The sequence below is a fragment of the Emys orbicularis genome, chromosome 2 (assembly GCF_028017835.1).
Source record: "Emys orbicularis isolate rEmyOrb1 chromosome 2, rEmyOrb1.hap1, whole genome shotgun sequence".
In the NCBI taxonomy this organism is placed as follows: Eukaryota; Metazoa; Chordata; order Testudines; family Emydidae; genus Emys; species Emys orbicularis.
Window position 1 is genome coordinate 2,456,956 of NC_088684.1, and position 16,143 is coordinate 2,473,098.

The following is a 16,143-nucleotide window of genomic DNA, read 5'->3' on the forward strand; positions in this document are numbered from 1 at the left end:
CCAGGGGCCCTGGCAGACGTGATTGATGGAGCCAGGCCCCCCAGCATGGATGGCGCATATCGGCCGCAGCACAGTAAGACTAATGAAGGGGGGGAAACTGACGCTCCCTCCCTTCGGAAGGGGGCGAGACCAGCGCCTCCTTGGGCCGCTCGGATCGGCGGGAGAGAGCCTGGCTGGCTCTGCGGGCTGGACCTAGTGGGCCCCAGGCAGAGATCGTCCCAGGCAGGGGACCTAGGGCTGGGGGGAGCAGGGTGCCAGGAGGGTTAAAATAAACCAGAGCTACCTCTGCACTGGCAGTGCTGGATGGTGCACCAAAGCACCCGCACGAGGGGGCTGGGCCCAGCCGTGCATGAGATGGGAAGGAGTCCTAGAATCTCAGGGTTGGAAGGGACCTCAGGGGGTATCTACCAACCCCCTGCTCAAAGCAGGACCAATCCCCAACTAAATCATCCCAGCCAGGGCTTTGTCAAGCCGGGCCTTAAAAACCTCTAAGGAAGGAGATTCCACCATCTCCCTAGGTAAGGCATTCCAGTGCTTCACCACCCTCCTAGTGAAATAGTGTTTCCTAATATCCAACCTAAACCTCCCCCACTGCAACTTGAGACCATTGCTCCTTGTTCTGTCATCTGCCACCTCTGAGAACAGCCGAGCTCCATCCTCTTTGGAACCCCCCCTCAGGTAGTTGAAAGCAGCTATCAAATCCCCCCTCACTCTTCTCTTCTGGAGACTAAACAATCCCAGTTCCCTCAGCCTCTCCTCATAAGTCATGTGCTCCAGACCCCTAATCATTTTTGTTGCCCTCCGCTGGACTCTTTCTAATTTGTCCACATCCTTCTTGTAGTGTGGGGCCCAAAACTGGACACAGTGCTCCAGATGAGGCCTCACCAATGCCGAATAGAGGGGAATGATCACGTTCCTCAATCTGCTGGCAATGCCCCTACTTATACAGCCCAAAATGCCGTTAGCCTTCTTGGCAACAAGAGCACACTGTTGACTCATATCCAGCTTCTCGTCCACTGTAACCCCTAGGTCCTTTTCTGCAGAACTGCTGCCTAGCCACTCGGTCCCTCGTCTGTAGCTGTGCATGGGATTCTTCCGTCCTAAGTGCAGGACCCTGCACTTGTCCTTGCAGCTGTTCCGCACCGTCAGAGGAGGGCAGGACATTCAGCTCCTTTGCCAAGCGCCCCTGGCCCCTTTGTGCTCCCCGGCACCCAGCCAAACTCTGCAGCTGGCCAGGCCCGGGCAGGTTCGAACCCCCTGACGGTGCCAATGGGACCTGTTGGGGTCTGCTCGGACCGGTACGCGGCTCTGTCACCGCCCGCCCTGTGACAGCAGGGGCCTCTGCGCTGCGGGGGTCTGGGTGAATTCCCTGCCATCAGTCGCCTGCCCACGAGCACCAGGCCTCACCCTGGCTCTCACCAGCCTGGCAGGGCAGCACCAACCCCCCTTCGGTCCTGGGTCCCCCACATCCACCCCTCCGAGTTCTTAATGCCCACTCGGACTGTTCCTCTGGTCCATGGGCGTGAAACCAGCCCCCCAGATACCAGCTCACTTTGGGGCACGCACTCCCCTGTTTGCACCCCGGCTTGGGAGAAAACGAAAGGATTATTTCATGGGCAAGCTGCAGATTCCCAGACGAAATTGGGTTCGGGGGGGGGAGGGGAGCAAACCCAGCCGAGTTACACAGACGTTAACGGCACCCTCGGGTGTTACACTTCCAGCCTGGACAAAGTCCTGGGTGCAAGCAGCATTCCCTGGTGCTCTAACCCAGCCCCCCAGTGTCCCCGCAGCCCCAGGAGGGCGCCAGGCTTCCCAGCCAGCTCCCACCGCGGGACTGGCCCGGGGGGCTCACTCTGGGGACGGGTTTGGGGTTGTTTGTCACTCGCTGTAGGGCCTCCAGGGGGGGAAGCTCCCTCCGGGCTCAGTGCCCGACGCCTGGCTAGCGGCTCCCATGTGCGGCGATGGGTTTATCCTGGGCTGGAGCCGGCTCATCCGAGCCCCTCCCTGCAGGGCTGCGCGGTGGGGCTGGTCACATCGCTGTTGCATGACCATTTTCGGCCTAGGCACACGTCCCTTCACCCCCTGACTGGCCAAGGGGCAGCTGTGGCTGGGAGAGGCCGTGCAGCGAACTGACCTAACGCCCACGGCCGGTTTACCTGCTTGGGGGGGTGGGGGGGGTTAAGCCACTGGGTCTCCCCAGGGGGTCTCTGGACCTGATTGCCCAGGTGTGCTAAGCACCGGCCCGAGAGAGCCAAACCCCTTCCAGCCGCCCAGCCCCACTGCTCCCTCACAGGCGGGGGGCAGAGCAGTCGGTTCTCCGCTGCCCTCGGCCGGGACCGTTGGCTGAGAAACTGGAGCTCCCGGCCAGCCTAGGGGAGCGCCTGACCCCCGGGTGGCTGCACCGCGGGCTCACGGAGCCGGCCCTGTCCCAGGCTCTGCTCTGGCCATGGGGAGAAGCAGCGGAGAGTCCAGGGGTCATGTCTCGGACAGGCTCTTTCCTGGCAGGGTGACATGCCGGGTACGGGGCGGCCGATGGAGGCTTGTTTGCAGCCGGCGCCAGCTGCTGATTAAGAGATTGTGAAAGCTACACGAAGGGCGGATCCAGGCAAAGACACTGGGGGTGGGGGGTCGTGAATAAGGCCAGTGGATGGTTCTGATACATCTGGGGGTGCAAACAGGCGCCCGGGATCTTTCACTGGGGGTGGGGGGAGCTGCCTGGTCCCACGGGCGGAAGAGCACAGCCAGGCCTGGCAGTCCAGCACTGGAAGGACTCGGGGAGCGTTGCTCTAGAGGTGAAAGTATCTTGTTAAAGAGATCGAGGATCCAGACCGTGTCCGATGGTTTTATTTGACACGTGGCCATTTGCTGCCTGCCCGTCTCCTGCCCGTCGCTCGGCTCGCTGAACCTTGTGCCGTGACCTCTGTCTCGGTTTCCCTAGAGCCGTCTGTGAGCGCCGGGTGAAGGGTGGGCAGCAGCAGGGGGTGGGTAGCAGCCAACGGGTGGGCGGTGGGGGGGGTGGCAGTGAGGGGCTGGGTGGTGGTAAGTGGGGTGGGCAGCAGCCAGAGGGTGGGCGGCAGCGGGGGGCTGGGGGGTGGTGAGGGGGGTGGCAGTGAGGGGGTGGGTGGTGGTAATGGGGGTGGGCGGCAGCGGGGGGCTGGGGGGTGGTGAGGGGGGTGGCAGTGAGGGGGTGGGTGGTGGTAATGGGGGTGGGCGGCAGCAGGGGGCTGGGGGGTGGTAAGTGGGGGTGGCAGCGGGGGGTGGGACAAGCTCCCTGTCGCCACACTGGCACATCAAGCGGCGCACCCAAGCGTGCAGCGCACTGTCTGTGGCACACGAGCGTGCAGCGGGTGTGCTAAGGCAGGAGCAGGCCGGTGCGCGTCTCACCCCAGCATGGAAGAGACCAGGAGGACCCGGCCTCGGGGCAGCTGCCCAACGGGGCAGAGCCCTTTGCCAGGAGGAGACCGGCTGGGCTCGGCCGTGCCCAGGGCTGGCTGCCAGTCACACGGGCTGGGCAGGGCAGCACGTGGCTGTGTGAACCCGCGAGCCCCAGCACCCTTCCCTCGCCAGCACGGGGCACCTCCGAGCAGGCGCTGGGCTGGTGCCCGACCCCCCCGACTGCCCTGCAGCGACGCATGCTGCTCTCTGGGGCTGGATGCCCACCGACCACTGGCACCCTTCACACACCTCAGCGCTCTCGGGCTCCCCAGCCCCATGTCCAATGGGGAAACTGAGGCACAGACCGGGACGGGACCTGCCCAGTGTCACGGAATCCCCCTGGTCGCCTCTTACCCCGACCCACACGTCCTCCTCACCCAGTTGCAGAGCCCACTTCAGCCAGGATCGGGCCGAGGGGGTGTGGGGGGGTGTCCTGGGGCTTTGCAAACTGCCCCCTGCCCCGCCCAGCCCAGTGCTCGGAGCCACCGAACTGTTTGGAGTGCGACGTGCCCCAGCTAGCGGGGAGCCCGGCCCGACAGCCCCGTGGCTAGGAGAAGGGATGACCAGCGAGGCAGGGACTGGGCCCCCGTTAGCCAGGGGCCAGGACTTGCTCTGTCTGGGGGGGCTGGCCGTGCAGGGCGGCTCGCACGGGGCAGTGCCAAGAGCCGGTACATTGCCAGCTGGTTTCCAGCAGCTGGTTTCCAGGAGCAGAGAGATGCAGCCAGGCGAGGCCCAGGGCGCTGTGCCCAGCCTCACCTCGGCCCCAGGTGCCCCCACCCCGCATGGCTGGGCATCCCCCCCAGAGAGCAGCCGTCTCGCCATGCTGCTGCCCCGTCGTCCCCCTGCCGGGGAGCTCGCCGGCCCGTTAGCCTCCACCGAGCCCTGGACCCGAGCGCCGAGTCTGCCTGGCCAAGGGACCCTCCCAACAGGCTGGGGGAGACCAGCCGAGGAGGGAAACCTGATGGTTTGGACCAGGCACCCAAGCAGGCAACTCTGACCCCGTGCGGCGCGGCCCGTGGACACCAGCCGCGATCAGCTGGGCCCCTCTGGACGCCCCCGGACACAGGACTCTCGGCCTCCCTGGACAAGCTGGTCTCGCTGACCACCGCCCGTCCCCAGCCTCCATGGGCAATCAGTCAGCCCCAGCCCCTCCTGGCCAGCGCCTCCAGCCAGGGCCAGCCTCGGGGGAGGAACCGGGCCCCGGGGTGATGCTCTGAACAGGCCCAGCCAGGGGAGCCCGGGGCACTGGGGCAGCCTGGGGGCGCTGCAATCCCCAGGGCTAGCTCTGGGGGGGGATGGGCTTGAGATGCCTGGGGGGTCTGGCAGCTGCTCCCTCCTGGACGTGAGGGGGGGGTCGGCCCCTGGCAGGCTGGGGGGCTCTTTGATTGGGCAGTTGGCACAGCCACAGGGCCGGACACCCAGGGACTGACGTGGGAGGCGCCCGCCCGCCCCCCGAGGAGGGACCGAGGTGCCCAGGCTGCCTCCCCCGGCCCCCCACGTCCCCACTCAAGGGCCAGTCGCGGAGGGGCTGTGGGGCTGGGAGGGGTGAGACTTGGCAGCAGGGTGGGGGAGGGATCGGGGTGGGCGCCAGGGCTAGGGATGGGGCAAAGCCCCAGCGGATACGCTGCAGGGGCCGCCCCCATCCCAGGCCCAGAGCGGGTGGAACCAGCAGGGCCCCCCAGTGCAAACAGCTGTGAGCAGAGCGGGAGGCAGAGCTTTACTGGGGCGCCGCCCCCCCTCACACCTGCAGCTCCTCGTCCTGCTCCAGCGGGGGCCGGTGGCGGATCACGTGGCGCGTGGACACATCCAGGTAGTCGAAGTAGTTGAGTTTCAGCTTGCGCGCGATCCGCCTGCCCAGGAACTCCATGTGCTGGGGGCGACAGGCAGGGCGGGGGGCATGAGGCCAGGGCAGGCGCCCAGGGCCAGCGGGGGGGGGGGGGGGGGTGCCTGTGGGGTGGGGACAGGAGGCCAGGCAAGGGGATCCGGACGGAGATGGGCGGACCCCCACCAAGCACCTGCCCCAGGGTGTCTCCCCCCACCCTGGAAGGGGCCACTCAGCCTGCATGGCCCCTTCACTGCCTGGCCTTGCCATGGGGCCTGGGAACATGAGCTCCCCCAAGCACCCACACACAGACACACTAGTCCTGAGAGAGCCCCTGCTCCAAAGCAGCCTCCCGGCCTGCCGACAACCTGTGCAAACTCACAGCAAAGGGGCTGGGCTGGCAGGGGCTGCGGGTCAGGAGTGAGGGGCACTGGCAGAACTGGGGGGACCCAGTGCTGGGGTAGCAGGGGCCTGCAGGTCAGGAGTGAGGGGCACCGGCAGAGCTGGGGGGACCCAGGGCTGGGGTAGCAGGGGCCTGCAGGTCGGGAGTGAGGGGCACCGGCAGAGCTGGGGGTGGGGGAGCCCAGGGCTGGGCTGGCAGGGGCTGTGGGTCAGGAGTAAGGGGCACTGGCAGAGCTGGGGGGACATAGGCCTGGGATAGGGAGCTGCGGGTCGGGAGTGAGGGGCACCAGCAGAGCTGTGGGGACCCAGGGCTGGGCTAGCAGGGGGCTGTGGGTCGGGAGTGAGGGGCACTGGCAGAGCTGGGGGTGTGGGAACCCAGGGCTGGGGTAGCAGGGGGCTGTGGGTCGGGAGTGAGGGGCACTGGCAGAGCTGGGGGGACCCAGGGCTGGGCTAGCAGGAGGCTGCGGGTTAGGATTGAGGGGCACTGGCAGAGCTGGGGGTGGGGGAGCCCAGGGCTGGGGTAGCAGGGGGCTGTGGGTTGGGAGTGAGGGGCACTGGCAGAGCTGGGGGTGGGGGAACCCAGGGCTGGAGTAGCAGGGGGCTGCGGGTTAGGATTGAGGGGCATTGGCAGAGCTGGGGGGAGCCCAGGGCTGGGGTAGCAGGGGGCTGTGGGTCGGGAGTGAGGGGCACTGGCAGAGCTGGGGGGAGCCCAGGGCTGGGGTAGCAGGGGGCTGTGGGTCGGGAGTGAGGGGCACTGGCAGAGCTGGGGGGAGCCCAGGGCTGGGGTAGCAGGGGGCTGTGGGTCGGGAGTGAGGGGCACTGGCAGTGCTGGGGGTGGGGGAACCCAGGGCTGGGGTAGCAGGGGGCTGTGGGTCGGGAGTGAGGGGCACCAGCAGAGCTGTGGGGACCCAGGGCTGGGCTAGCAGGGGGCTGTGGGTCGGGAGTGAGGGGCACTGGCAGAGCTGGGGGTGTGGGAACCCAGGGCTGGGGTAGCAGGGGGCTGTGGGTCGGGAGTGAGGGGCACTGGCAGAGCTGGGGGGACCCAGGGCTGGGCTAGCAGGAGGCTGCGGGTTAGGATTGAGGGGCACTGGCAGAGCTGGGGGTGGGGGAGCCCAGGGCTGGGGTAGCAGGGGGCTGTGGGTTGGGAGTGAGGGGCACTGGCAGAGCTGGGGGTGGGGGAACCCAGGGCTGGAGTAGCAGGGGGCTGCGGGTTAGGATTGAGGGGCATTGGCAGAGCTGGGGGGAGCCCAGGGCTGGGGTAGCAGGGGGCTGTGGGTCGGGAGTGAGGGGCACTGGCAGAGCTGGGGGGAGCCCAGGGCTGGGGTAGCAGGGGGCTGTGGGTCGGGAGTGAGGGGCACTGGCAGTGCTGGGGGGACCCAGGGCTGGGCTAGCAGGGCTGCAGGTCGGGAGTGAGGGGCACTGGCAGAGCTGGGGGTGGGGGAACCCAGGGCTGGGGTAGCAGGGGGCTGCGGGTCGGGAGTGAGGGGCACCGGCAGAGCTGGGGGTGGGGGAACCCAGGGCTGGGGTAGCAGGGGGCTGTGGGTCGGGAGTGAGGGGCACCGGCAGAGCTGGGGGGACCCAGGTCTGGGGTAGCAGGGGGCTGTGGGTCGGGAGTGAGGGGCACCGGCAGAGCTGGGGGGAGCCCAGGGCTGGGCTAGCAGGGGGCTGCGGGTTAGGATTGAGGGGCACTGGCAGAGCTGGGGGGAGCCCAGGGCTGGGGTAGCAGGGGGCTGCGGGTCGGGAGTGAGGGGCACCGGCAGAGCTGGGGGGACCCAGGGCTGGGCTAGCAGGGGGCTGCGGGTTAGGATTGAGGGGCATTGGCAGAGCTGGGGGGAGCCCAGGGCTGGGGTAGCAGGGGGCTGTGGGTCGGGAGTGAGGGGCACTGGCAGAGCTGGGGGTGGGGGAACCCAGGGCTGGGCTAGCAGGGCTGCAGGTCGGGCTCTCTGATCTCTCAGGTTCACAGTGGGCTCAAGGCTGCAGTGGTGACATGCACCAGGCACAGCACGTGGGCTCGAGTGTGGTGCCTGGCACGGCCCCCTGCCATGCCGGGAGGGCAGGGCCAGGCCAGGCTGCTCACCTCGTAGTTGTCCGACAGGCTGGCCAGGGCCAGCACCTCCAGCCCGTGGCCGTTGATGATGAGGCTGTAGAAGCGTTTCCCGTAGGCTGCAGGACAGGCCAGAGGCAGCCGGTGAGGGGCGAGAGTCCCGTGGGGGGGACGGGACGCCCTCTCCCCGGGCAGGGGCCGTACCGTCTGTCTGGGCCATCAGCCGGACGTAGATCTGGTGCAGGGGCCCCTCCTCCCACAGCCGCCTCTTGATGTAGATCTGGTAGCAGCCCCGGGCGTGGTTGATGACCAGGTGCCGCTTGTGCATGGAGCTGAGGAGGAGCCAGAAGCCGACCAGGATCCCGTAGACGAAGAAGCCGGAGTAATCCTGGGAGACCTGCGGGGACGGACCCGGGAGCCAAGACCCAGAGCCGGCGGGGGAGCAAGCGAGCCAGAGGCACCTGCTGGTCCTGGCTCCCCGGCTGGGGAAGTAGCTGGAGGACCCGGGGGGAGGGGTCCCCAGTTACCTAGAACCCACCCGGGGGCAGGGGGGAATGGAAACGACACCCTTTGCCTGGCCCAGTACCAGCCCCTGGGGCCCAGCCGGGGTGAGGACAAGGGGCTGGCGGGGGGCTCTGGGGCACGGCCTGGGACCAGCCAGGTGCTCTCCTACCTTCTCACTCTTCAAGTAGTTCTCACTCTTCAAGTAGAAGACCCCGCCCAGGACACAGAGCAGGAAGATCAGGGCCCCCTTCCACAGCGTGTCCTTGTAATACTCCATGACAAACACTGGGGGGCGATAGAGAGAGCTCAGCATGGGGCCGGGGCCAGGACCCAGACCCACCCTCCCCCGTGCCAGCCAGCAAGGCCCAGGGCAATCACCACACTGGGGGGAACCTGGGGCTACCCCAGACAGGCCAGCAGCAAGACTCAAACCTGGGACCTTCAGTTCTAAGACCGGCCCACTCTGTCCCCGGAGCCACAGGGCCGAGCGTACAATGGGAGCACGTGGCAGCAGGCTCTTCCCTTTGGCGTGTGCCGGTCAGTGTAAGGGGCCATGGGCACCCGCACGTAGGCAGTGAGTTCCACGGGGCAGGCAGAATGCCAGCGGGTTCCGGAGCAAGGGAGCGGAGGCAGCGCATTTGTGGGTTCCAGATCACATTCTGGAGCAGGGAAGGCAGACAAGTGCCGGTTCCAGAATGGGCTCTGCAGTATGTAATGCAGAACTCTTGCTGGCTCTGGAGCAGGAAGACAGAACAATTGTGGGTTCTGGAGTGGGGAAGGCAGAACCTTTGTGGGGTCCGTAGTAGTTTCTGGAGGAGAACAGACAGAAGCAGGTTCCAGATCAGGTTCTGGAGTGCAGGAGCCAGCATGGCTGTGAGTTCTAGAGTGGGCTCTGGAACGGGGAGGACAGACAATTGCTGTTTCGGAGAAGGGAAAGAGGAGTGTTTGCAAGCTCCAGAGCAGAGTCTGGAGCAGGGGAGGCTGACTGGTTGTGGAGCTGGGAGGGCAACACTTGCTAGTTTTGGAGTGGGTTCTGGAGCAGGGAAGGCAGGAGGCTTGTGGATTCTGGAGTGGGGCAGGTTGAACATTTGTAGGTTCTGGAGCGGGGTGTGCAGAACATTAGTGGGTTCCAGAGCAGGTTCTGGAGTGCAGAAGGTGGTTTCAGGGCCCCTCTTCACGACACTCCCACCCAATGATGCTGCATCAGACACATCCTCCTGTGGGCGTCTCAAACACCTCCAGGAGCTTCGGGTGACGTGGGACCATGTACCCTGGAGACCTCCAGAGCCCAGCTTCCTGGGTCTGGTGCCGGGGCATGCTCCTCACCATTGGGCTGCTGCACCTGGAAGGGGTAATGCGTGTTCTGCTGCAGCCTGCGTGCCAGGCTCCTCTCCACATTGAAGAAGGTGAGGTTCCAAAGCACGAAGGCGCCTCGCAGCATGGCTGCTCCCGAGAGGTGGGCGTCCGCCCACACCGACAGGGGCTGCCGAGGGAAGGGCGAAAAGCCAGTCAGTCAGCAGGGAAACGCACCCTGTGCTACATACAGCCAACCCTGGAATTCATCAGGCCCATGTCAGCAATGGGGAAACTAAGGCACGGAGCTGGGACGTGCCTCAACCAAGGTCACCCAGTGAGTTGGTGGCAGAGCTGGGAATAGACCCAAGAAGCCAAGTCCCAAGTTAATATCCCATGGTGTCGTCCGGGAGGATCCCAAAGGGCTCCATAGACTCTGTCCACAGCCACCACTTCCCTGACCACTGATATGCAGCCACCTCTGGGGTGGGATGCAGCAGCTGTTTAACAGCCGCTGTACCACCACACAGCAGGAGGGGCAGGATAAGCCCCGATCTACTTGAAAATACGGGGGGGAACTGAGAGGCAGAATGGAATCACCGAGCTGGGCTTTGGCCAGGACATCGGGGGGGATCTCAAAGGACCACAAGCAGTCAGGGCCTCAGTCAAAAGAGCTTCCAGCAGCAAGTACCCCTAGCATTGCTGACAGCAACCCAGCACCCCCAGAGCCATGCTGGGGCCTTGAGTTCAGCGCTGACTCACAGAGCGCCCCCTATCGAGCTCCCTGCAGCACAGCACCCCTCACGCCGCCTGGGAGCCTGGGGGTCAGCACCGAGACATCTCCCATCTAACAACTGACCTGCCCCAACCCCCTGAGCCAGTAAGAGCTGAGACCGTCACAGCCCCAGCTCTGTACCCAGGCCCCCACAGCACAGGGCCCCCCGGTCTCAGCATTTGCCAAGTCGCCTGGCCCATTGTCAGCTCCCCCTACCCGCAGGAGCTGGGGAGTCCCGGCTGGGGAACAGCGTTTCAGCAAAGACCGATTCGAGGGCCTTGTCTGTGGCAAGAGAGGCTCAACAGCAGGGCCCTTGCGGGGGGCGGGGGGCACGGAGTGCACTGCTGCGCCATGGCAACCGGCCCCTGTGGGCTCTAGAACAGGCGGACAGAGTTCTAGAGAACCCAGGACCCCGTTTCCAGGGCAACAGCGCTCAGAGAAGGGCGGTGCCAAAGCAGGCCGTGTCCCCAGCCCCATGCACCAGGCCCTAGAGGAGGGCCTGGGAGTGCGGGGGGCTTGGGAGGGACTAGCACCAAGACATTGGGCAGCCTGCGCATTGGCCTGCGGGGCAGCCTGGCTCCAGCTGGCACCCCGTGCTTCCCCCTCCGGCTCCTAGGGAGCCTGGCCTTTAAAAGCCAGGACCTCCTGGCTAAGCTCTCGGTTGCCAACATCTCAGCGGGAAGGTCCCAGGCACCGGCTAGGACCCACCCCCACTCAGCAGCTGCTGAGCACCCCTTACTCCGGGGGAAACTCTGCACCCCTCCGCATGCGCAGAATTCATGGCCAATGCAGAATTTGTTTTCCTTGCAGAAAATGCAGTTCTGCCTGAGACGTGCTGCAGTTCTGCCTTTCTCCCACCAGAGGCTGCCGTGGCGCCAGAACAGACAGGAACAGCTGACCGCGGTCGCATTCATCACAGCACCCTGCCCACGGAGCCAGGGTAGGAGGCACAGGATGGGGGAGGGGCAGAGAGTCGTGCACACGGGGCTGCTGGGGGGGCCACAGAAGCTAGTGGGGTGACAGCATTGAGCCAGGGGCTGTGTGGGGCTGCAGGGCCACATGGGGACAGGGGCAGCCCGGGTCTGCATGGGGGAAGCTCCCCAGCTCCCTAACAATCCCTCCACCCCCCACAAATCTGTTCCATAATTCTCCCCCCCACACCCAACATCCCTCCAGGTTCACTCCAAGGCTGCTTCCCCCTCCCTCAGCTCCTCCGTTACCCCTGACTCCCCCACCTTTGCACTGCTTCTGGGAGGTGCAGGAAATACCGTTCTCTATTGTAGTTTAAATGAATTACTCAGAGTTCTGTATTAATATGCCTAGTAAGGAATCTCTTTGTCAAAAAACATTTTCTGAATCTTTTTTTGTTGTCTGCATTGTTACAGACACACTTGCTGACAGGTATTTGGAAATAAATGACCAAAATAATCGAACTGGTGTGATTATGGTGTGTTATTTGAAAAATAAAATATGCAGAATTTGAAAATATTGTGGGCAGAATTTTTGATTTTCTTGGCGCAGAATTCCCCCGGGGCCGGTAACCCCGGGTGGCTGGTAACTCCGGGGCCGGTAACCCCAGGGCCGGTGACCCCGGGTGGCTGAAGCCGGGAGCCGAGGAGACCTATCCCCTGTGGCGGGAAGGGAAAGCTCACTTAGCCCATCCCTTAGTGAGTTGAAGGGCTCAGGGGTCCCCAGGCCGCTGGGGAGGCAGTGTAGGACTCATGAATGAAATTGTTTTTCATTGTTTACTTTATTAATGTAACTTCATAAGTAAAGTTTTATGAATGAAACAATATTCATTCATAAAACCGGTTACCCCAATAACTGGCTAATTAACAGTTAAGATGCTTGTTAAGAGCCATAGCTGTTCAGTCAGCTGCCTTTGTAAGTTTCACTGTCAATCCAATTCCTGCTTAAATCACTGAGACTTGCACTGTTTCAGTATTGTAATTTCTGTTCACCATTTATTACACTTGCCTACAGTGTAACTTCTGTTCACTGTTTGCCATCCATTATACTTGTCTATCTTGTAACTTCTGTTCACTGTTTGCCATATTGTAATTCAAACCCCATTTTACAACGCTTACTCCATTTTGTAAGGGCTTGCTGCAACCTTCATTTTTGCAAACCCTGCTGTAATCTTATTAGTTTAGTTTAGATGTGTGAATGAGGTATGTATGGATGATGGAATCAACCTCCAGCCCCAGCCTGTCCTGATTAAATAGAGTTCAAACACCAAGGGCTGAAGATGCAGACAAGAGCCCTAACAAAGTAAGAAGAATCCACCCTAAAAAGAAAAGGTGCAATAGAAGGAAGATCAAAGCCCGGTCCCAGGCTGAAAGTGTCTGCAATTGACGGGTGATCAATCACCAAACCCAGAGGCAGGGTGACACAGCAAGACCTATAGACTCTGGATTCAAACTAAAGCCTACAAAAAGGATGGGTGAGATGGAAAACTTTGGAGGAGGGTAACATTCTGCTGCCAACATGGAAGGGCATCGGTGCATGCCCAACAGAGACCCAGCTCGTCCTTGTGCCCGGCTTTCCTGGCCAGTTAGCCGCCACAAGCTACGAACCCAAGCTGCAAACTCAAGCCACAGACTCAAGCAGGACTGGTAACTATGCAGCAGCTGCAGAACATCTGATGGATGTGTGTGTGTGTGTGTGTGTGTGTGTGTACAGGTATTAGGTATAATGTGTGTGTGTATAAGGATTAAGATATTAGTTATTGGTCATAAATCAAATTGTTATCATAATAAATGTGGCATCTTTCTCTTGTCCCCTTTAATAAGATCCTGCTAGTTTTTATTGGTATAACAGCAGGAGGAGAGGCCAGTGGGCCCTGCTCTTGGCCTGTTCTGCGTAGGCTAACTGGAGCTGAGCCCCTGCCAGGCCTGGGTCCATTCTTGGGCGAGCTGGGCCATTGCTTCCTTTCTCCCGGCCCCAAGGCTGAGCTGAGCTGGCATCACATACAACCCCTCAACCCTGGCCTGTCTCCCACTGTCCTATTGGCCTTGGCTCTTTGCCCCCAGGGTGTGGCTGGGCCTTGCAGAGAAATACAGGGGCAGGGCCCTGCCCTGGGAGATCACAATCCTCTCGTCCCAGCAATGTGTGTTTGACGCTAGACGCCCCTCACGAGTGCCGCCCGCCTGGTCTCTCAGCCCTGTAGAGCAGCCGTTCTGGGGAGCCCATCACAGCCCAGTCTGCTCGCAGGGCACAAGACCCAGGTGGCCGGAAGAGGGTGAAGCAAGGTCCTGAGAAGCCCCCCAGTGCAGGGGAGATCAGGGAAGCGTAGCTGGGCCCAGCGGGGGGCGTCCCCCGATGCCCACTAGGGGAACGTTGTGCTGACTTGCTTGGCCAGGTCGTCTGGGAGCCAGACCCACTGAGAAGGGGAGGCCCTTGGTGGAAGCTGCACTCTGCCTAGCCACTCGGGCAGCAGAGATACCAGACCAGAGGCAAGATGTGGGTCCTTCACACCCCGAGTGCCACCGCTGGGTCCTATAGACTGGGGGGGGGGGGGGGGGCCTCAGCCAGACCCAGGAGTCCCCAGGTGCGTGTACAACCCGTGTAGGGTTCTTAACGTTCTAATCCCTGAAAACCGAACACCCCTGCCCCACCCCTTCCCCGAGGCCCTGCCCCTGCTCCACCTGCCCCCCCCCCCCGCCCCGTCGCTCACTCCCCCCAGCCCCCAGGACTCACCTGCCACCTGCCGAGCTGGGTTGAGAGGAGGTGATGTGGAGCCCGCCCAATCAGGGCTTGCCGGGGGGGGGGGGTTGGTCCCTGGAGCGAGGGGCTGGGGAGGGGAATCGGGGCACGGCGGGGGGGGGGGTCAGTCCCTGGAGCGAGGGGTCAGGGAAATGGAGGCACAGTGACAGGGGGGTCAGTCCCTGGAGCGAGGGGTCGGGGAGGGGAATTGGGGCACGGTGGGGGGAGGGGGTCATTCCCTGGAGCGAGTGCTGGGGAAATCGAGGCACAGCTGGGGGGGGGGGGGTTGGTCCCTTGAGCGAGGGGTGGGGAGGGAAATTGAGGCACAGTGGCAGGGGGGGTCAGTCCCTGGAGCAAGGGGCTGAGGAGGGGAATCGAGGCACGACGGGGGGGTTGGTCCCTAGAGCGAGGGCTGGGGAAATCGAGGCACAGCTGGGGGGGGGGGGTTGGTCCCTGGAGCGAGGGCTGGGGAGGGGAATAGAGGCACAGTGGCAGGGGGGGTCAGTCCCTGGAGCAAGGGGCTGGGGAGGGGAATCGAGGCATGGCGGGGGGGTTGGTCCCTAGAGCGAGGGCTGGGGAAATCGAGGCACAGCTGGGGGGGGGGGTTGGTCCCTGAAGCGAGGGGTGGGGAGGGGAATTGAGGCACAGTGGCAGGTGGGGTCAGTCCCTGGAGCAAGGGGCTGGGGAGGGGAATCGAGGCACAGCGGGGGGGTTGGTCCCTAGAGCGAGGGCTGGGGAAATCAAGGCACAGCTGGGGGGGGGGGAGTTGGTCCCTGGAGCGAGGGGTGGGGAGGGGAATCGAAGCACAGTGGCAGGGGGGGTCAGTCCCTGGAGCAAGGGGCTGGGGAGGGCAATCGAGGCACAGCGGGGGGGTTGGTCCCTAGAGCGAGGGCTGGGGAAATCGAGGCACGGCGGGGGGGGGGCAGACAGGTTACCCTGCCCACACGGCTCCGGCACGTACTTTGGAGCCCAGTCCGGGCGCAGCCAGTTCGGCCAGGCCGGGGTGGGAAGAGCAGCAGCCGCCGAACAGACCCGTAGCTCCAGGCCCCAGCAGCAGCTGCTCTTCCCGCCCCCGGGTGGCGGAGGCGGGTTACTGCAGGTAACTGGACTTTTAACATCCCGCCAGCTGTGCTGCCAGCTTCCCTTCTCGACCAGATGTTCAGGTCGAAAACCGGATCCCTGGCAACCCCACCCCTGTATCCGCCATCGTCTCAATACAATACCTCACGGAAGGGGTGAGTGGGGTCAGACCTGGCTGGCTGCCGTGGTCACGGCAAGAGGTTTGGACGGGAAAGAACTTGCGAGGGATGCGATGTGCAGGGTCCTGCCTTTCACACCTGTCACCCGAGCAGGCAGGTGTGAGCTCTCGCAGGCCATGCTGAGAACAAGGGACAGCCGTGGAGACAGGCTGGCCTGGCCAGAGAACCCAGGCGAGCTCCTGGAAGAGGAGGCGCTGGGCTCAGAGCCACGCACCTGTGCCTATATAAGCAGCAGAAGTGGTTCTCCATTACAGGACAGACTTTGTCTGGGGAGGGGGAAGGTGTCTGGTGACCAGTGGGCCCCAGCTGCAAGGACTGGCCTGGGGGCGAGAAATCCCCTATGACAGGAAAGGGACTTGCTAACAAGTGTCGACTTTTGATTGCGTTTTTTGTTTTTCGCTTGCCTGGAACCTTACGTTTCCAACTCCTTCTACTGGCTTTCATTTGAATCTCGGCTGAAGCTCTGTTAAAGAAACTTCAGTTTGGTTTCTCTAGAAACCTTCGGGCCTGGTGCTCAGGAGAGTGATGAACTGGGGTGAGAGCTGTGAACTGGGGTGCTGTGTCCATGGAGGCAGCGGATCTGGGTGCACTGCGGGTGTCCAGAAGACGGGGACTGGGCACTCGGGTATAACGAGGCGGGTGTGTAAATTGCTAGCCTGTAGAAAGAAGGAGTGAGGCTGGGGAATTTCCCTGGGGGGGGCGTACACAGGGCTCCCTCCTGCTATGAGCCGGTGGTAGCGATTCACCCCAGAAACCCTGACAAGTGCCACAACCCAGCCTAGGAATTCAGCTCAGGAGAGGCCTGGGCCAGAGAAGTGTTGTGTGTGTCCTGGGGTCCTCCAAGCCTCCCGAAGCCCCCGGGTGGAGAAACACCCCTTCCCCTGAGAAGCTGGGTTACAAAAGC

The 16,143-nt window shown here is 63.3% G+C and overlaps 1 protein-coding gene across 1 annotated transcript; it reads right to left on the minus strand.

The window, feature by feature from the left end:
• Positions 1 to 5,173: 5,173 nt before the first annotated feature.
• TMEM249 (transmembrane protein 249) lies at positions 5,174 to 15,357 on the minus strand. The gene is made up of 6 exons (XM_065400163.1): positions 15,232 to 15,357; positions 9,534 to 9,690; positions 8,377 to 8,492; positions 7,908 to 8,100; positions 7,737 to 7,822; positions 5,174 to 5,305 (listed from the first exon to the last, which is right to left on the minus strand). Exons 1-6 carry the CDS (start codon positions 15,355 to 15,357, stop codon positions 5,174 to 5,176), a joined length of 810 nt encoding a protein of 269 aa, XP_065256235.1.
• Positions 15,358 to 16,143: the final 786 nt, after the last annotated feature.

Bases quoted from the DNA above. Each gene is read 5' to 3' on its own strand.
- TMEM249 (XM_065400163.1), bottom strand. From the start codon at position 15,357: ATGGCCTGCGAGAGCTCACACCTGCCTGCTCGGGTGACAGGTGTGAAA. The intron at 8,493-9,533 runs GTGAGGAGCATG...ATCGCCCCCCAG, and splicing joins CCAGGTGCAGCAGCCCAATG to TGTTTGTCATGGAGTATTAC. The intron at 5,306-7,736 runs GTGAGCAGCCTG...TGTCGCCCCCAG, and splicing joins GCCTGTCGGACAACTACGAG to CACATGGAGTTCCTGGGCAG.